Consider the following 19,533-nt stretch of genomic DNA (forward strand, 5'->3'; position numbering starts at 1 on the left):
ATAATAATAAAAAAAAGAAAGACAGAAAGTATTATTGCATTGACCATTGTGTTTCAGGAAGGTGAACTGCATTAAAGAGTGATCTGACTAGCATACCTACATAGCTAGTTGCATATGAAGTGTTAGTTTGTGTTAGTTTGGCCTATTAAATTTAACCATGGGAACTAAATGGCACTGGAATCATGGATCCACACAGCTACAAGACAACTACTTAACCTTAAGTGACCATAAGAACAATACTGCACATTTTAAGTATTGTGTAAACGATTAGCAGCATAAGATCAGACTTGCAAGATCCATTTTGAAAGTTCTACTGGTATACTGACCAGTGCTGAACGACAGAGCGAAGGTGAACACAAACAACACAAGCACAAACAGAGGTGCAGGTTTGAATAAGCCTACAGCATTTATTGCACATTCCTGTTTGGTTTTGCTCCCATTGTGTCCAGTGATGTTGCTTGTGCAGTCTTGAAAATACAATTCATCCCTCCTTTTATTCCTTCCACGCTGGAGCCTGAGATCACTACACATAATTAGGCGCTTCCTTCAATTCAGGTACATATCATTCTGCTTTTTTGTTTTGCTTTTTTTTCCACTTTTTTTTTTTTGGATCAGTGACAATACCTGCAACATGCTTCCAAATCGTCATTTTGGCAAACCACAAATAAATTAAAACACAAAACATTCATATAACACAATCTGACATTTTAGACATTAATGAAAACAAAAAAGAAACGGACAATAACAGGGAAAAAAACATTTTTTTTTTTCGTATTTTCTCCATATTTTTCTGGCTTTTCTCTAAAAAATGGCTAGCTAACAATCACAGACCACATGCAGATATAATACAATAGAGTCATCTCACTTGTTTGGACATTTAACTCGGTTAGTGTCTGCAATCTACCAGTCTAGGCTATGTCACAAAAGTATGCTCTTAAAGCCGGCAAACATCCACGTTCGAGATATCGTGATAATTAGTCGCTGTTTATAGTATCTCCTCTCGCTAAATCCATAAGGAATACACACACGAGCACTTTTTCAAAGGACTGTCCAAACGGAGACTGGAGAAGACCAAGAGCGTGATGAGATCTTGTTTTTTACCAGATGGAAAAGGCTGGAATAAGTCGTGACACAAGCAGCGTAATGATGCTTTTAATCCCTGCTGCGATACACACATCATCAAGTAAAATCCACAAAGGCTTGTGGTAACTGAGACTGGATTATAATAACTCAATTAAAGGCAATTATAACTTACATTTGCCTTTTAGCACTTGTTGTAGATCCCTTTTTTGTTTCATGTAAAACAAATGATGCTGAAAAAAGTGTTTGGACAAAGTCACGAAATAATGAATACATATTTCATTTCATTTTTAAAACAGGAGAAAGAACTGATCAACACAGGTGATCTTTCCTCTCTCAAACTTTTCCCTCCACAAATAAGTACATCTGCTCTAAACACTTCATTTCTGCTTCTGAATTCTTAACCTTTGGCGTGACACGAAGACACACGTCTGGGCTCGGATCATGCCTTGACATGACAGACCTGAATTCAGCAATTGAATCTTCTCGAGAGCCCATTTGCACTCTGGGATCTTTTCGACGCATAGATGGTCTGAGTCACATGGCGAACCTGCATCATCCTGCCTGAAAGGGCATCGTCAAACTCTGAGGGTCTAGAATTTATTCACCGCTTTCCTTTTTTTGTCAAATGTCATGTTAATTAGCAGCTTCCCTTATGACATTTAATGTTCCCCGAGGCACCGGAGGCTATAATCAGGCTTTCTGCTGCGAAGCGTGCAGTCACATAAACCAGGAAGTGCGAGATGTAGAAGGCACAGACTGCTTCCACACTCAATTTGTCATATGAAGCACTCAAGAACTTGTTATAAAGGAAAACTCCAGCCTCAAACATGTTAAATAGGTTTATATTGAAATATGTGTGATGTCTTAATTGATTCTGGTGCTAAGTTCTTGGTTGGTGCTGTGTTTTCATTATTCCTCTAAGAAGCTGGTGTTAAATGGTGTTAAATTGGAGAAAATATCCATAATCTCAGATATAGGCGGTAATGCTCAGGTTTGCTGTTAGCTCCTAACGGTTAGTCACTGTTCTCAGTCTTATTAATAAGAAATCCAACATGGAAGTAGTGAAGACGTTAGCACAGCTATACGACGCAGTTGGTCAGCTCAATTAGTTAGCAATCTACAAGATGTCAAGTGCGATTAGCATGGAAGTTGAAGCTTTGGAAGCTGATAGTGTTTGAGCACAGTGTACAGATGAATAGATGAGAGAGTTGGACAGACCATCACTCTCTTTAGGTAGAGATGAAGTGAGGACTAATGCTGCCTTTGACTAAAGCTTGTACCTCTGAGTTTCCAACCTCCAACTAGGAAAAACCAAAGAAAACCCCCCTCAACTCAGAATTCCTACTCGGAAAGTCAGGAAGGTGTCTTCAACCCCGAGTTCAGCACATGACATCATATCAACATGGCTGCTCACAGCATCACCAGTAAACAAAGTAGCACTTCTTTGAACGAGTTTTTAAACGAGTTATACAGTATATACAAGTATTTGCTTTAGGTCAGTCAACATACAGACATATTAGTTGTTAAATCTATAAAATTGACTATAGAGTTCGCTGTTTTGTGGAGGTAAATATATATCCCTCAAATCGCTAATGTTAGCTGGTTAGCTTTTCCCCACCTTGTAGCTCGAATGCACTGAGGTAAAAAGTGACGCAATTCCGAGTTCCGACTTCCCACTTCCGAGTTAAATTGAATGCACCATAATTCCCCAAGACACCACTATTAGCAGGTAGCTGAACAGCATTGTGGGTAATGAAGGAACTCTTTAACCAAAGTGAAAATTGACTAACATGTCGACGAAAGGGTAGGGTTGATGTTTAAACTAAACTAAAACAAAACAAAACAACACAAAACCTCAAAATATATTGTGGTTTCCATTGAAGATCAATGTTAATTATAAATATTAATATGCAAGGGTGGAGTTTTCCTTTGAATTGCGTACTTAAAGGTGCTTACAGACATCATGTCTCATTGCATTCAGGATTAATGCTGATATTTGGAGAGGCAGCCAATAAATACTAATACACACTGCTAAACAAACAACCCATCCCTTTCAGTCCATTTTAATTAGCCTTTTATTATCAGTCTGTAGTTATAAAAAAAAAGTTAAAGCAGACTGAGCATTTTAATGTGATTGAAGCTGAGGCCTGAGTTGTTAGACATTTCACTGCCTGTGCACTGAGAAATGGAAGAAGTCATTGGATCTGGGGCATGTCTCATTGTAAGCAGGACCAGAGACGGGTACATTCAGTCTCCAAATGTATTTTTCGTCTCACAGAGAAATCCAAAAAAAGAAAAAAAAAAAGATGCTAATCAGATTCTGGCTTCTCTGAGGCCACTAAATTTATCGCAAAAGGCTCATGCACATTTCTAAAAAGCATCATGGATGTGAATCTGCTCCTACTGTGTACACACCACACGCACACTCATGCTCTGAGACTCTGACATTCAGTTCTGCCATCTGGTATCAACATCATTGAAATTCAATGCTTTTGGTCTTCTCCAAGAAAAAAATGTAATAATACTAATGATAATGATTCGCAAGAATGGCTCACTACCACTCTTTAATCTTTACAGTACCTCTGCATAAGCAACGAGTGTTTTTTTAAAATCATCTCCACGAGAAATCAATCACCAGCTATGCAACACAGTGATGTCTAAATTTAGCCACGCGCATAGAGAGAGAGAGTGAGAGAGAGAGAAAGAGAGAGATAGAGAGAGAGCACAGCTCCACATAAATTACAATCTTCATGTTGCATTGAAACCATGAAAAAAATAGCACAGTTGAAGAAGAACAGGCAAAACTGAACCTCAAATGTACTGCACCCATCTGCCTTGCTATTAAATATCGTTACAATGCATGTAAATGAAAGAAAGTCTGATGGCGTTCAGTGCAATGTGTCATCATCTCTAAAACAGTAAAGAGAAAACAGAGAATAAGAGGAAGAGGAAGAAGAAGAGATGGAGGAGGAAGGGACTGACATGAACACACTGATAAACACAGAGAGGTATCGAGTGATCGAGAGGTACAGAGTCAGCGTGAGGGTTGGGGTCTGTCCCAATTACTTTCCCCAGGGCTTCGTTCACTGCCTTTAGCCAAACATGTTAGTAGTATCCATTCATCGTTTAGAAATGTGATGTCACGGCGAGCGAGTGGTCCATGGCACCTTAGTGAACAATGGCAGACGACCGAATGAAGAGTCATCGACATACAGTGTGAGATGATACCTCTTTTTTTTAAACAAAAGAATGTTTGGAGGTGAGAAACTGGAGAAAGCTGCGTGGAGAGGGAAAGGGGAAGATGTGGAGACAGCAAGCTCCTCAGCCGTCAGAAACGGGAGGAGAAACCCAGCCGTACTTCTCATGGGTCTTCACGAGGCTCTTGAACGTGGCTTCGGCTTCCTTGCGACTGAAGGCCTTCTTGGACTTTCCTGCTTTCCTGCAGATCCGGCCCTAGGTAGGGGACAAAAAAAGAAACAACACTCAAAAGCTGGTTATAAACCACAAATTTAATAATGAGACTGGACAGTAACAGAACAGATTGACTTTCAGTAAGTGTACAGATATCTTTGCTGGAAAGGTGACTTGAGGAGCAGAGGTGGGATTTAGAGAACGAGAAACCACACTCGTTTTTATAATTAATGTTCATTCTATTACAAGATCAATACAAAACAAACATTTCTCCACCCACCAGCCAGCTCTCCCCTATCATACGACAGCTATCAGCAGGTGAGGGTGAAGCTAACACATGCTTCCTCCAAGACCCGATGCTAACTTCCGCACCTTGCAGACACAGGACAGTGTAACACACTCGGAGGAAAGCACTATCCGCCCCCTTCCACATACTTGAATTCACAGATGTCCACTATTATTTGGTGTTGCTCTGACTGACAGTTGAGAGAGGGTATGCCATCCCTCCCACCCAGAGGGTATGGCCAGTTTTGCTCTATTGGCTCTTTGCCATGGATTGCTGTGGCACAGTAAAGATTTGAATGTGATTTCCCAATGATAAGACGGCAGCTTTTCTGTTGTGCCAATCGAGAGCCAGAAAAATGACATTTAAGAGGACTTTTGCTCTTCAACTTCTATTAGATAGTTCTCATTGCAGAACCAAAAAACTCAGGAGTGGTCTAACTCCTCCTATAAGCCTAAGCCCTAACCTTAACACATGAGATGCTGTACAACGCAAGAACAACAAACACACTTATCCTGTCCGAAACACACTGAGTTGTCTCCATCCCCTGGACTTTTAGTTTGACTCTGCCCAGGTAGGAGGAGCAGGATCAGGTCCACCCAGAAATACTGTCAGCATACTTTCCATTTCTATGATACACAAAATGACATTTATATGATATACAATATATAGGTTTGCTAACACATCACTAGCAAAACAGTAGTGTTGCATTCGTAAAAAAAAAAAAAAAGATGTGTTAAAAAAAATACATTTTTAATCTCAAAATAGCTGCTTTCAGGGTTTGTAGTTGTTATTATACTATGGCACTGCTGAATTCTCGATTCTGATTAGACAAAAGGTGTTGATTAATTTTCACAGGTTTTTATTAATGTACTCATTCTAATACATTATTGTTTCTATAGCAACTACTTACACAGGGACTTGTACGGTGGACGCTAAACATTTGTGTTTTTTTTTTTTTTTTTATCTGTGTAATTGTTGATATGGTGAATTTTTCTAAGTAGTAGCCTAATTTCCTGTAAGCAATAACAGGAGCTAATTTGTTTCACACATGTTCCACAACATTAAATGGAGCTAGAAACTGATAAAAAGGAATCTGATAAAGAGGAATAAAACATATCTGGACATGCTGTTAATGGAAAATAATCAACGTCAGCTTCACTATCTCATTGCTGATTATGTTCCTTTAACAGCATGCCCTGTCGTGTCTTATTCCTTACTTAAAAACCTTTAAAAAAACACAGTATATTATGACGTAATTTATTACAATATTAATATTATAGCATCACATTGCCCAACGCTACTGATCTCTTCTCTGTTGTCTGTGGACAAGCTTCTGCTTCACGTTTACATCTCTTTGGATAAAATAAGTATCCACAAATGTAGCATCGTCATGGAGAAGAGCTAATGATCCTGAGTAAACTAATCTTCAGGCACTGGCCCCTTTTAACACCTGACTTGAATGAGCGCTGAAGCAAAACCCCACTCTCGGCTTACAGCTGCTACACTCACTGACACTTAAAGTACCTTCAAACGTCTGTTTCACATACCATTCTTCCCTTTGCTCACTGAGCGCGATCAGATTCAGAAACATACTGAGGAGAATCTGAAGATCCTCGGGAATGTGTTTGACCACCTCAGAGACATCCAAGTAAATAGTGGACAGTGCCTCACAGGTCATTCTGATCATTAGGAGAGTTTTGTGTTGAAAGCAACGGCGTAATTCTATGCGCTGCCATATCACGTTAATCTGATCCTGATGTGTAATAGAGACAAAGTGGTTTAAGAGCAATGCCAGTGGAAAATGTGACCCTATTCTTGATCATTTATCAAGAAAAGGCAACATAATGAAGAGTAATGATTAGTGAGTTTGAGAGTATATGCACCTTCTGGTCTGTAAAATATTTAATACATGCCACTGCTCTGACCCACATACTGTACAGACATATGGAGAATATAGATGAGGCTTATGGATTTCTACAGCAATCATTTTGGGCAGTTCTAGAGATGGCACAGATCCGATATCCAGTATTGATATCGGTTAGGTTTCAGCAAAAAAATACTGGATTGGAGAAAGGAACGAATTCGATCCAATATTGCTACAAATCTTGCAAGAAACATCACTGAATTGCTTGTATTGCAACGTAATATACAGCAATATAAAGTAACGTACGCAATAATAACAAGAACACCAAGCTACCTTGACAACAGTGAGTAGCTAGTAGGGGGTAAACCTCAGACTTCCACATGATACAATAGATTCAATATCATCTTAAGGCAATGATTCAATATTTAATGATACCACTGAAGTCGCTATAATACAATCATCGACCGTCGTTGCAAATCGCCTGATCGTTACACCCCAGGTAGCTAGCACATGTGAGAGATGCTATTATGTTGGTTGTGATGTCAGAAGAGAAAAGTTAAACAGACTGCATCATTGAACTGATATTGGCTGATATTCAAAGTTTTAGTATAAGTATTGTAAAGATCATTTCTTTAAATCATAAATCATCATTTCACTTCTACACACTTCTATTCCATTTACAATTAATATCCGTTGAACATCATTCCTCAAATCAGGATATGTTCCTGGATTAACATCCCTTTGCTGGATCTGATACCACATTCCTTTTGACCAGTCCCTGCCCTGTGATGTCATCACCGTGCGCCTGATCCTCTAACAGCAATCAAGCTCTTTTAGTAGTTTGTGTTCATAGCTAGCTTTAAACATTCCTTTCAAAATAAGCAGATAAAGAATTGGACAGAATTTATTGAAAATATTGTAGCTGTTTCATCGTTAATGTAAATAAAGTTTGACTTTGTGTTTGTAGCTATCTAGCCTGCAGTATTTTCATTAGCTAGCTAGCTATGCATACAAGCCACTAAGTGCTTGAACTCCTCACGTTTATAAACCTAACTGCAGAGCTACACAATTTCTCGTCTGAACTGGATGAAGAGTAGATCAACACTGATGACATTAGACGAATGTTGATCGAAGAACATGTTCAACTTGATGACAGGCCAATAATATGGCAGCAATTTTATTAATAATAGTCTTATCAATCCAGCAGAAGTATGTGAAATATACACTATGCATCCTGAAACCGTCTATGTGGGACAAAAAGACTTGATTTATTACACGCACACAAACACACATTCTACTCAGGGTGTTTGACAATGACATGGCAGAGATGAGATGCACGAGGCTCTGGGTTGGATCCATGCCAGCGCTAATGCAGGAGACTACATTGCTATTTCTATGAGCTGTCTAAGTGCAACAGCCCAGATGTCTTGTACAGAACAGAGTCGTGGTTCCACTGCCTTGGTACATCTACGAGTTTAACTGATTGTTCAACTGAATTGAATGGATTAAATCTAAAGCCCAAGTTAAAAACAAGTGAAAAGATGAACTTGGGAAGGAAATGTTTTGCTAATATAACACAAAATCTAAACTTTGACACTGTTTTGGGGTTTGGGGTGTGTGAAAAGATCAGAAATTTAAAATCTCTTGTGGTTCCAGTAAATAAATATAATGTAAGAGAACATAGCCTATACAGCAAGGGTATTTAGCTAAAATTTGTGAAACTACAGTTACATAAATTTCCTTGTTTAGAAAACCAGATAATCCAGAATCCAGATAATCGACTAACATGACTGAATAACAACAACTGTTCCCTTTTAATACTTAACCATTAATGAGCAGTTTATGTCTATAAACAAGATGATGGGAAGTGGTTACTTTTTGACTAGTGCCATGTCCCCTGAACAGATCTGTTTTGAATTAAAAGTGGAGAATAAAAAGATACTTCTGTCCAATCATCTTTAAACATTCAGGAATCAGGAAAGTGAATTGAGCATCTAGAATCTAGACGTAATCTAATTGGAAAAAGTCCATTTTTTTAATCACTCTAATTAGGCATACCACATATTTATGTTTTACTGTTAATACTAGCACCATGTATGAGGTTTTATCTATAAGTTTTTACCCTCCAAGTGCACCTGCCTTTAATAACACACTCATTTCGAGTCTCATTATGATCTGAGAGTGAGCAGTTAATAAGTTCCACAAAGATTTAGGTTTCATTATTTAATTGCTATTCTGTATCATTTAGTTGGGTCTGTGGCAAAAATGATTAAACTACAGCTTATTCTTCAGTTGTTGAAGTGTTTGTTATTCTTATAAATGCAAAAGGTGTCCGCTTTGTAATAGTAACCTGACAGATGACATATTGCAACTGGATAAATATGAAATGCTTCCGTAATTTTGCTTCATAAACGATTCGGAATATGATACTCATCATAAAAATGAATAGCAGTTATATTAAGCAGTACTCTGCAGCCTGTATTAATCGATGTGCTCGGCTCATGAGCTAATAGACCGACTGGATATGTGTGTGTGCGGCAGTGTGGCGGTGTGTGATGCCCGAGTCTCAGGGTCGTACCCATGCCAGCTCTGATATAAGAGACAGAAATAGCTCACTCTCGCTACAGGCTCTCAGAGTGTAATGGCCCAGAAGTAACTCAGCGCACTCACTTGAGAGGAGAGGATCCCGATTCAGCTCACAAAAGCCTGTGATTTTTGGATTAAAGGGGTCTAAATAAACCCTAATTAAGCCACATAGCACTCCATCTTGCCAAGGAAGTGGAGAGAGAGGATAGTGGGAATGGATCTTTTTAAGGTCTGTCCACGGGTTATGTCCTGCAGCACCACCAGTGTCGGTTCAGTGTTAGTTCAGTTTGTATCGAGCGCCTCAGAGTAAACCCAGACGGGTAATCCTCTGAATGAAGATCAGTCAATGCATAGAGTTGCATTGTGGGAAGCTGCATTTGTTATATAACCTACATGAGGCAGAGGGATTTTAGTAATGCTGCTTATGCCACAGCTCTGCTGAATTCTCAAATCTGATTGGTCAGAATTCAGCTCTGACAGTAGTCCAGGCTGCAAGGTTTATATCAATGCGCTTGTATTAACACGTTATTCTTTCTATAATAACAGCTAACACAGGGAGTTTGTATGGTGGACATGCCATATAATCTAAACCTAATAACAAACAGATTATAAAAGTGTTATATAAGAAAGATGTATGATTGTTGACATAGTGAAGTTTTCAGTAAGAAGGTATTTATTTAAGTTTTATGGAAGGAGTCTCCAGTGTCAGTGCTTTGTTACAGTTTTCCACCATGGGAAAGTCTTCGAGAAGGGTTTGTACCTTCCACTTTCTTGGTTACGTGACAATTTTTGTCTTAACTTCAAGAGAGAAAAAAAGATAGGCTGGTGAGGGAATGACTGTTTATAGCTGCTATGACATAAGTGATAACAGGAAGTGACTTTTTTAAAGGACATTCAACAACGTTAAGGCTGGGTTACTTGATGCATGACTTTTCATGTGCGTGCAGAAGCAGTGGCAACATGAGCGGCATTTGTCAAACACTCGCCTGCGTAGTTTTTTTTTTTTTAACCTGCAGGATTAAAAGAGACATCCACCAGATGGAATGTCAGAGCCAAAACATCCCTTTTCACCTGGTTTCCAAGTTGAGCTATAATGTTCAGCAATTTCACGCCCAGCAAAAGTTAACGACACCGAAACATTTCTGCCGTCATTGTGATTGCTGTCATGAGCTGCGTCTCAAATCAAACGCATTTATTAAACTAGAAAATCCAGAAGACCGGTACGTAAAACAGACCTTTCCGTAGGTTGGAAGTCTAGGTGAGGGTTTTTTAAAATTGAAACACTAACCGTAACAGGAAACCTGGTTAGTGCTTGTACTTAATAACGGTCTAGAATAGTACATGTGTTTGCAATTTGAGACACAATGCTTGTTTAGTCAGTTCTGGACACGGTGTCACATGGTGCTATACTGCCCCCGCTATGTACGTTGGTATTGCACCATGTGGATGCGTAGCATTAATTTCTGGGAACGTGCACAAGCTGCGCTCCAAATGACCACAGAATATGAGTGGTAGCCTTCTTGCATGTGCACACACGTAGTTGAAAGCAAGTATATTTCATCCTTTAAATGTAACTATAAATGGAAAGAAGTATGTCTTTAATAAACAATAAAAATTGTAATTGTTGATGACTTCTTATTCTTCTTACTTAAACAACACATCATCAAGATGTTGAGTGTATGTCTGCTCTTGACGTGATGCTGACAGGACTGTGTCATCAATAAACAGGACCAAGAAAAACACACACAGCAGACCTTTCTGATGGAGGAGATCTAAATTTGTTTTCCTAAAACAACACAGAAAAAAACAGTACTTTTGGCTTATCAGCCAAAATCCCATGCCATGATTTTTCAAGTTCCATCTGGGCTAAACTACACAAAGGAAATCAAAGCAACAGCGCTGTCTTTCAAGTGAACATAAGATCAATGACGACTTTCTGTTCCGGAATTCTATCACTGCTTTTTTCTCTGAACATCAAAGAACCTCGTTTGTGCAGCACAGAAATTCACTATTAAAGCTTCAGCCTCTAGAGCAACCAATCAGATTCATCAAATTGTACCCCAAAGCCTTAAAGCCACAGAGGACTCCAGCCAAATAATCATATTTACAAGCTCGGCTACCGCAGCAGCATTTCATGATTATTGTAGAATAATAAAGCAACAATTTATACAAGAAACAAAAGCCTACAAATAAAGGGTAAGCTCTAATCTAGAGCACTGTTGTATAATTATTGTAAATAATGTCTGCAGAAGAAGGTCATTAAAAAAAAAGCTCATTATTAACCCTCGTGATAAAAACGCACAGCCATATCTCTGTTTTAGCTCCTCCGGGACTCTGTTGTGTCAGCACTGTCTAGATTGGTAATTGCCCTTGAATGCTTCAGGCAATAAAGGCGAGAGGCCGTGTGCTGTAAATTTGGCATGCTAAAGCATTTTTAGACACCTTGAAAGAAAGACATTGGCGAGGTTACTCAGCATCTTTGCCCTTCTGCTATTTTTCGTGTACCTTCCAAACTGCCAGTCACATTCTTTACAAATGTCTGTGCAGCACAAATCCTCCATCTGCATGCCATACTATAGTATTAAAGCTGCATTTTGTAACATTCTGAGGTTTTTCTGGTAGAAACGTTATTGCAAGCAACGTGTGGAAGTACATAACACAGCATCAGTTCTGTTACACATCCCTAATGTGATGTTTGCTAATACATATTCATGACATACTCAAGCACCAAGGTTGTGGCAGCAATATGTTTTGGCATATGCCATATCTGTGATTATGTTTGATGTACAAGTATATAAAAAAAGCCTCTAAATTCATCTCGATCACTCTCTCTTTCACTGAATATTTTAAGCTTTCCACACACAAGGTGCTCAATAATTTGACTCAACAATGCTAGTTCTTTAATTTTGTAACAAAAAAGTTACACAGTGCAGCTTTAAGTCCAGTGGATGGGCATTCACCTTCGTGTGAAGAAAACATGAAAAGATGCTTATAATATAAGGAAATAGGGATAACTTTATGCTGTTACATTTTAACAACAAATTTGTACATTTTCGTATTGTTATTCATTCCTTTACAGTTTACTGCTTACCTGTTGGGACTAAAGGAAACTTTTGTGAGACACCCAGCATAAACAATACAATGGATGTCCATCAAGGTCATTCAGGTCACTCAGCACTAGACTTGTGGTTTAGTCATATAGATGTTTCATCACTCATTTGGGTTAAACTGACGAAGGGTTGAAAGGAAGTTGTGAAACGTCTAAACCTGTGAATCTGCAATATAGCCTTTCTTTGTCCTCTTAAGTAAGACAGGTGGCGTAAATAAGCTTGTGGTCTCTACACTCATAATATGTGGAGCTTTCACCTTCGAGTAACAATCTATGCTTTTCCTTGTCTCTGGGCTGGTACCATCAAAGGGACCTCTTTTGGAAGGTTCATGTGGTGCATCTTGCTTTAAAAGATACATCAGTTGTCTTTAATGTTCAATTATGTACCTTAAATTATTTTTATAGATGTACTCTCGATACTGCCATGCCAGCAGCTTGGTGCCTTTATTTCTTGTAAGTTCTAATGTACACCTACAAATCAGAAGCACGGTCACACCTGTACACAAGAAAAAAACCTTAAAAGCAGATGGCATAAACAATGCAATGCAGACTCTACCCTGATAAAGCCAAAGCACACTCTGTCCTCCTCTTAGAGACAGATGGCATAAACAATACAATTCTGTCTATACTCCCATGAATGCAAAGCAACAAATCATGTGACAGAGAGCGAAAACACAACAATATGATCTACACTCATGAACCTGGAACATCTTCTCTTTAGTGTTGCCAATGACTTTTTCAGTAGATTTGGTGACTTTTTAGACCCCTCTAGCCAGATTATTTAAAAAAAGAGCCTAGTGACTTTTCGAGCAGACGTTAGACATTGTCCTGCACTCGATACAGCTCACATCACAGCTGCGCTGTTATACTAGAGCAGGTTTACTTGACTCACCACCACTCACCATTTTTCCAACAACCAATCACTGATTACCACTGTTCCAAACAACCAATTACTGATCACCATTGTTCCCAACAACCAATCACTGATCATCGTTGTTACCAACAACCAATCACTGATTGCTGTTGAATGTCACACACACACACAGTTTTGTTTCCCGTTTTAAACTCTTTTCTTGGTGATACTTAGTAATAAAGTAATAAATGCAAGTTATTCCATCTGCACCTGTTTGCTTCATGTCTGTTTCTGGACTATTCACTGCTTCTCCTGGTCAGCATTCTTGATAGAAATTACAATATTCTTTATTTTGTAAATACGTAAATAATTGGTTTGTAGTGCCATGACCAAAGAGGACTTATCTGTACAGGAAATAAGCTGAAAATTATTTTCTATTCTGATAAAACTATCTTTTCTATCTGTCTTCAGAAACTCTTCCTTCTCTCATTCAACGTTTCAACATGCAAATGATCATAATGGCCACTATATACGCAAATTAGTCCATTGCGTCATCCGAGGACTTTTTCTGAGCATGCATTAGTGACTTTCCCCTGAAAGGTCTTGCACAAGCCTGCTTCTCACCTGTCCTTTGACGAGGCTGGCGGCGAACTGCCTCATCACGGCCTCCACGGTGTAGGCGCTGGACCAGCCGCGCGGCGTCAGCAGCTCCATGCATATGGCTCCTCCGTCCAGCACGTAGCCGTTCTCCAGCCTCGGCGTGAGCACGCGCACGAACGGCGGCGAGAACGGGAAATTGTCGGGGAAGGAGATGTTGAGCAGGATGTACTCGGTGTTGGTCTCCTTCATGTCCTGCCACAGCGCCGAGTCCTTGTCCACCTGGTGCAGCTTGACGTTCCAGTCGTACAGGTTGTCGTCGGCGAGCTCCACCGTGATGAAGTCGTCTCCCAGGCGCCGGATCTCCTGCAGCTCCTTCATGAGGCGCCGCGTCCTCACCTGCGCGCAGTGCTGCCTGTTGGGCGCCAGCGGTGGCACGGAGCTCGCGCTCGACTTCGCGCTTCCCGTCTGCTGCTTCTCCTTCGTCTCCTTGCTCGGCTTGTCCTTCGCAGGAGCTTTGTCTTTGGCGGAGACGTCCGAGCGCTTGGCCTTGATTTCTGGGGTGCTCAGGATGTTCGTCTCGTTTTGGTGACAGTGCTTGGTGCTGTTTTTCTGATTCCCTTGCTTAGTCCCTTTCGGATGGTGCTTGGGGTCTTCTGTGTCTCGGTCGTGCAAGCGGATCAGACCGATCTTTCTCAGAAGAGTGGCCATCACGCCGTCCTTTCTGGGGGGAGAAAAAGGAAAGGGGGGGATTCCGCAGCTCTCCCGATGGTTACGTGATGGTGACCACAATGCACCAGGATCTGTTCTCACTGCAGGCGCAGGAGATGATGATGAGGAGGAGGAGGATGGTGATGAGGATGAGGATGATGACCGCTGGGCGCCTGAGAGCAGCCCGCTTTCAGTGCATCATCCCACAGAGCTGAAATCAAACACAACATCAGTGAATACAGGAGTGAGTTTTCGATGTGGACATTTAAACCCAGTGCGTCAGTGAGTGCGCGGTCATTATGGCTGCAGCAGCCTGCGGACCTTCTCATTGTCTATTACAGCTCACAACACCAGCATTAATCAAAGCGTCCATTACTTACCCCTGCTCGTATTATCTCGATGCCTTACGCTTCGAAATAGATCCAATCTCCCCTTGCTTAATCCAGATCTGATCTGCTCTGAGCGAGCTTAAGCCCTTAACGCAGCCCTGTAATGTCGCTTGCAGTAAACCAGTCCGACAAGCTCTCTCTCTCTCCCTCTCTCCCACACACACACACACATACAGTCGTAAACGCACCAGCGCTGCCCGACTGCTCGTTTGTACCTGGACGGAATGAATAATCAAGTGTGGGGTACGAAATGTGAAGGCTGGGAGGAGGGTCGGGCTTCCAGTGCATCAGCTGTCCTGGCTGCATCCCAATCCACTTCCGACTGCACTATGTAGGGTGCATGCGCTATTTACGTCGTGTACTACGTAGTGCACTTGGGTAGGGTGTAGGGTTGCATTTGGAATTCAGTCCTAGCCGACCCCCCTCACCCCTTTTCTTCTATTCTTGGTGGAATCTGGCGAGTAATTGGAGTCATTTAAATTCCTAAATCTCGGAGTTAGGTTTCATTTAAACTTTCGGTTATATTTGGGTTCATGTATGAAATTATTAATGTGGCGTAAATGTAAATATAGACCGTTTTATATAAACGCGGATTAATTCATTGCGATGAATGGTGGGTTCATGGATTTAAAACAATTTTCACTCCACTCTTCTGTCCTGTGTTGTTTACAAATGATAAATTACTAACAAAAAAGAGACTTTTTCTCTACATCAGCGCTCATTGTTTGCCTTATTTTCCTTCTGACGACACTTTGCAGCAATTCGAAACGCTTTACGTTAACTCCGTTGCCGTTACCAAGACAACTCACAGTTCCGGTCCCCGATTGGCTCGTACATTGCCGGAAAGTGTACCACCAAGAAGCTTACAGGCCATTTTTTAGATACTCCGATTTTTGTGGACGTTTTATTGTAATTTCTTCTTCATGTGTAGGTGTATTTTTTCTCAACATGGCTGAGAAGTTTGACAATCTTGAAGAGCATCTGGAGAAATTTATCGAAAATATACGACAGCTGGGAATTATCGTCAGCGATTTTCAACCGAGCAGCCAAACAGGACTCAATCAGAAACTGTAAGCTGTGATGTAGCGCTTTTGAAGGCTGGATCACAAATATATCTCTATATTCCTGATATAAATGGATTAATCTTAAATATAATATAAACTAAAGACATCTACTTTCTTCCTACTGCAGTATATTAACCATTAAGAAGCTGTTTTGTTGTTTTGTGGAAAATCGCTAGCTATCGTCAGCTAATTTTCCCTGTAAATGAGGAATAGTAACATCATGTAACACTGTGACAGTGACGCCAACACTTTTCAGGGGGAAGTAGCTAATCCATGCTCAAAAAGGCCCTAGAAGTCGCCAGATGACGTAATAAACAAATTTGCATATTCATTAAGTCGTTGTGATTTATTTGCATATCAAAACATGAAGGAGGAAGATTTTCTGAAGACACTTAGAGTAGTTTAATCTGATTAGAAAACAATAGATAATAACTTTCTCCTTACAGGAACAAAATTAGGGTGCGTCTCAATCAGTTCCCTAGGTGGTGAATCATTGTGTACACGAGTTCGGGTGCTGGTAAGGACCCTGGCTCAAACCCTGGCTCACTAATCATTGGGACACTGATGACTCAATTTCTGGTGACATGACTATGTATTCGCCTTGTAAAACATCACCACTGGCGTTTATCAACAACAGGGAGGACCGATATCTTTCTGACATTATATGTCATATAAATTTGTTATCGTAATCACATGCATTTGTCATGATACTGAAGCAGGATCGAAAATTTGTAAACACTTAAAAGTCATTAGACTCAAACAAACCGTATATAGAACATCAAATAAAGTTAAAAATCTCTAACGTAAGTAATCATTTGAGAGCCACAACAACGATAACAAGCTGCTTACATTTGTAGACGAAGTTGGCTGAGAGTTTGTCTGCCAATTTTTTTCAAGCTGAGAGGCTTCAGAAAATATGACGTCATTTCCAGTAAGGGAACATAGTGAGCATCGATGCGCCCTGGTTTTTGCAGTGCATTGTGGGATTTTTTTTTAAGGGTCATGGCACCACTATTTATGTATTTACAAAATAGTGTCATTTCTGTCAAGAACACAGACAAAATGAAGCAGTGGTAGTAAGTAGTCAGAAACATGAAGTAATTGGCTTTGATTATTTGTTAGTTTAGCCAAGGAGAGAGTTTAAAATGAAGAACAAAGTATGTGTGAGTGGGAGATACAATGGTGATCAGTGATTGGTCGTTGGGAAGAAGGGGCGTTAGTGATTGGTCCGTGGGAACAGTGGTGATCCGTGATTAGTGCTGAAAAAAAGTTCTGCTCAAAAAGTTGCTAGATTTGTCTCTAGGCACTTTTTAAAATAAAGTCGTTAAAAAAGCTGGCAGATATGTTGCTACAAACTCACATTTCTGAATTAATTCCAGTCAGCATGAATAGAAGACTGTAGGTCTACTGTTTAATCCCATTTAAAATACAGCTGTTATGTTGCTTGTTTTTCAGGAATCTGATGATCACAGGACTGCAGGATATTGAGAAGTGCCGGCAACAGCTTAACGACATCCACGTACCGTTGGAGGCATTTGAGTGAGTAACACTTAACTTACACTGGGAAATATCTCTCTTGTCAGCTTTGGGCATTTTTCTTGGAAAATTTGCTCTGTCAGTTTGGATGGACACTTTTGGTGAACAGAATTTTTCAGGTCTTTCTACAGATTCTCAATCAGATTGGGGTCTGGGCTTTGACTGGGTCATTCTGACCCATTTATGTTCTTGGTTTTGGAACACTCCAGTGTAGCACTAGTAGTATGCTTATGGTTATTGGTTATATGGTTATCCTGTTGGAAGGTGAACCTTCACCCCAGTCTCAAGTCTCTTGCAGACTTGATTGGAACAGATTTGCTTCTAGGATTACCCTATATTTGACTCCATACTCTCAACCCTGACCAATTTCTCACTCCCTGCTGATAAAAAAAACTTCCCCACAACTTGATGCTACCGCCACCGTGCTTCACAGTAGCGATGGGTACTCTCAGGGTGATGAGCAGTGTTGGGTTTCTGTTGAACATAGCGCTTTGTATCATGACCAAATAGTTCAGTGTTTGTCTCATCAGACCAGAGAACCTTTTCGTGCATGTTTGCTGAGCCTCCAACATGCGTTTTGGAAAACTTGTATGACTTTTTTGCACTCGATTTCTCCAGTAACTAAAATCAGACATGAATTATGCTCTTCCTTAATTTTACGAGTATCGTTTTAATATTTCTCCACAGATACATTGATCAGGGCCGCAATCCTCAGCTTTACACAAAAGAGTGTTTGGAGCGAGCCTTGGCAAAAAATGAACAGGTGAAAGGGAAGATTGACACCATGACGGTGAGGCAACACTTTAACATCATATTTCACTTCACTTTCACTTAAAACCGAATGATTATATTCTCTAGTGAGATATAAGGTACACAGATGGAGCATTGATGTATTTGATGAAAAGGTACACAGGTGGAGCACTGATGAATTCTTTAAAACTCCCCTCTTAAAACATCTCTTCACATTTCTTTACAGAAGTTTAAAAGTCTCCTCATCGCTGAGCTGGGGAAGGTTTTTCCTGAAGAAATGGCCAAATATAAGGCGATTCACGGAGACGATCCTCCATCATAGTCACCAGAAAAGCAGTGAAGCCAATTTGTACATATTTCCATATTCACACATTTTCTACAGTTCAGAGCATCGATCATGCTTTACATTTCTACAGCTTTTTCAATGTTTATATTTGCATTTGTATTTCTCAGAGATATTGCGTCTGTGTAACGGAACAATTTGAACAGTTTTTTTTTGTGTGTAATGGATTGTAATTTACTTTTGCCTTTGTATTATTAAAGAAATAATTATTGTAATGTACTATAAAGCTGTGTTATTATTTCTCAACAATGTTTAGAGAACTGATAGTAAAAAATACCATGCATAAGGAAGCATATTTGCACATTTTGCCTGCAACATTGGCTGAAACCATATCTCACTAAATTTCAAACAATTTCTCACTTAAATCCTTGGGCCATGCATTCAGTGGCAGTAGTGCTTAGTTATTATTCTGGACTGAAGAGCTGCTCTCTTACACACAGACGGCACGGTGTGATGACGCAAGCAATAAGACTATCAAAGCAGGATTTCTGTTGAGTGTCCTTCGCTAACATTTCTCTCATTCACACAGGAATGTGTAGTTGCAAAGCAGAGATGTTCAAACGCTCAGTATCTTTTTTTAATATTGAGTTAGTGTGTCATTTTGTTAGCCGGTGGTGGGCGAACTGTTAAAAGACTTTATACCAGTTGTGTATACACAGTATTTCCTGCTACAAGGCAAATCACAGGTTTCTATTAATGCTCTCGTTCTAATACATCATTTCTATAGTAACAGCTTACACATGCACTTGTGTGGTGGACGTTCTGCGTAAACGGATTTAAAAGTGTGTAATAGTTGATATGGTGACGTTTTCTGTGAGGATTTTTGGAAGGAGTCTCCAGTGTCAGCACTTTGGAACATTCAGAAGTAAAGCTCTAATGTTTTCAGACACAGGAAGGTTTTTTTTTTTTTTTTTTTTTTTTGTTACACATATGAACCTTAAGAGAAAAGAG

The 19,533-nt window shown here is 39.9% G+C and overlaps 2 protein-coding genes across 2 annotated transcripts; one reads left to right on the top strand and one right to left on the bottom strand.

Moving 5' to 3' along the window:
• Positions 1-381: 381 nt before the first annotated feature.
• ube2ql1 (ubiquitin-conjugating enzyme E2Q family-like 1) lies at positions 382-15,197 on the bottom strand. The gene is made up of 3 exons (XM_026942124.3): positions 14,881-15,197; positions 13,817-14,711; positions 382-4,536 (listed from the first exon to the last, which is right to left on the bottom strand). The coding sequence occupies exons 2-3, from the start codon at positions 14,498-14,500 to the stop codon at positions 4,405-4,407; spliced, it is 816 nt and encodes a 271-aa protein (XP_026797925.1). The 5' UTR covers positions 14,501-14,711; positions 14,881-15,197; the 3' UTR covers positions 382-4,404.
• Positions 15,198-15,611: 414 nt separating this feature from the next.
• On the top strand, positions 15,612-18,797 carry med10 (mediator complex subunit 10). Its single transcript, XM_026942149.3, has 4 exons — positions 15,612-15,959; positions 17,409-17,492; positions 18,177-18,279; positions 18,466-18,797. The coding sequence occupies exons 1-4, from the start codon at positions 15,838-15,840 to the stop codon at positions 18,559-18,561; spliced, it is 405 nt and encodes a 134-aa protein (XP_026797950.1). The 5' UTR covers positions 15,612-15,837; the 3' UTR covers positions 18,562-18,797.
• Positions 18,798-19,533: the final 736 nt, after the last annotated feature.

Source organism: Pangasianodon hypophthalmus, chromosome 29, assembly GCF_027358585.1.
Source record: "Pangasianodon hypophthalmus isolate fPanHyp1 chromosome 29, fPanHyp1.pri, whole genome shotgun sequence".
Classification (NCBI taxonomy): domain Eukaryota; kingdom Metazoa; phylum Chordata; class Actinopteri; order Siluriformes; family Pangasiidae; genus Pangasianodon; species Pangasianodon hypophthalmus.

What these genes read in the sequence shown, in the direction of transcription:
- med10 (XM_026942149.3), top strand. Translation starts at nt 15,838, where the DNA reads ATGGCTGAGAAGTTTGACAATCTTGAAGAGCATCTGGAGAAATTTATC. An exon ending in ACAGGACTCAATCAGAAACT is followed by an intron (nt 15,960 to 17,408) that starts GTAAGCTGTGAT and finishes CTTGTTTTTCAG; the next exon opens with GAATCTGATGATCACAGGAC. An exon ending in GTACCGTTGGAGGCATTTGA is followed by an intron (nt 17,493 to 18,176) that starts GTGAGTAACACT and finishes ATTTCTCCACAG; the next exon opens with ATACATTGATCAGGGCCGCA.
- ube2ql1 (XM_026942124.3), bottom strand. Translation starts at nt 14,500, where the DNA reads ATGGCCACTCTTCTGAGAAAGATCGGTCTGATCCGCTTGCACGACCGA. An exon ending in CCAGCCTCGTCAAAGGACAG is followed by an intron (nt 4,537 to 13,816) that starts GTGAGAAGCAGG and finishes TCCCCTACCTAG; the next exon opens with GGCCGGATCTGCAGGAAAGC.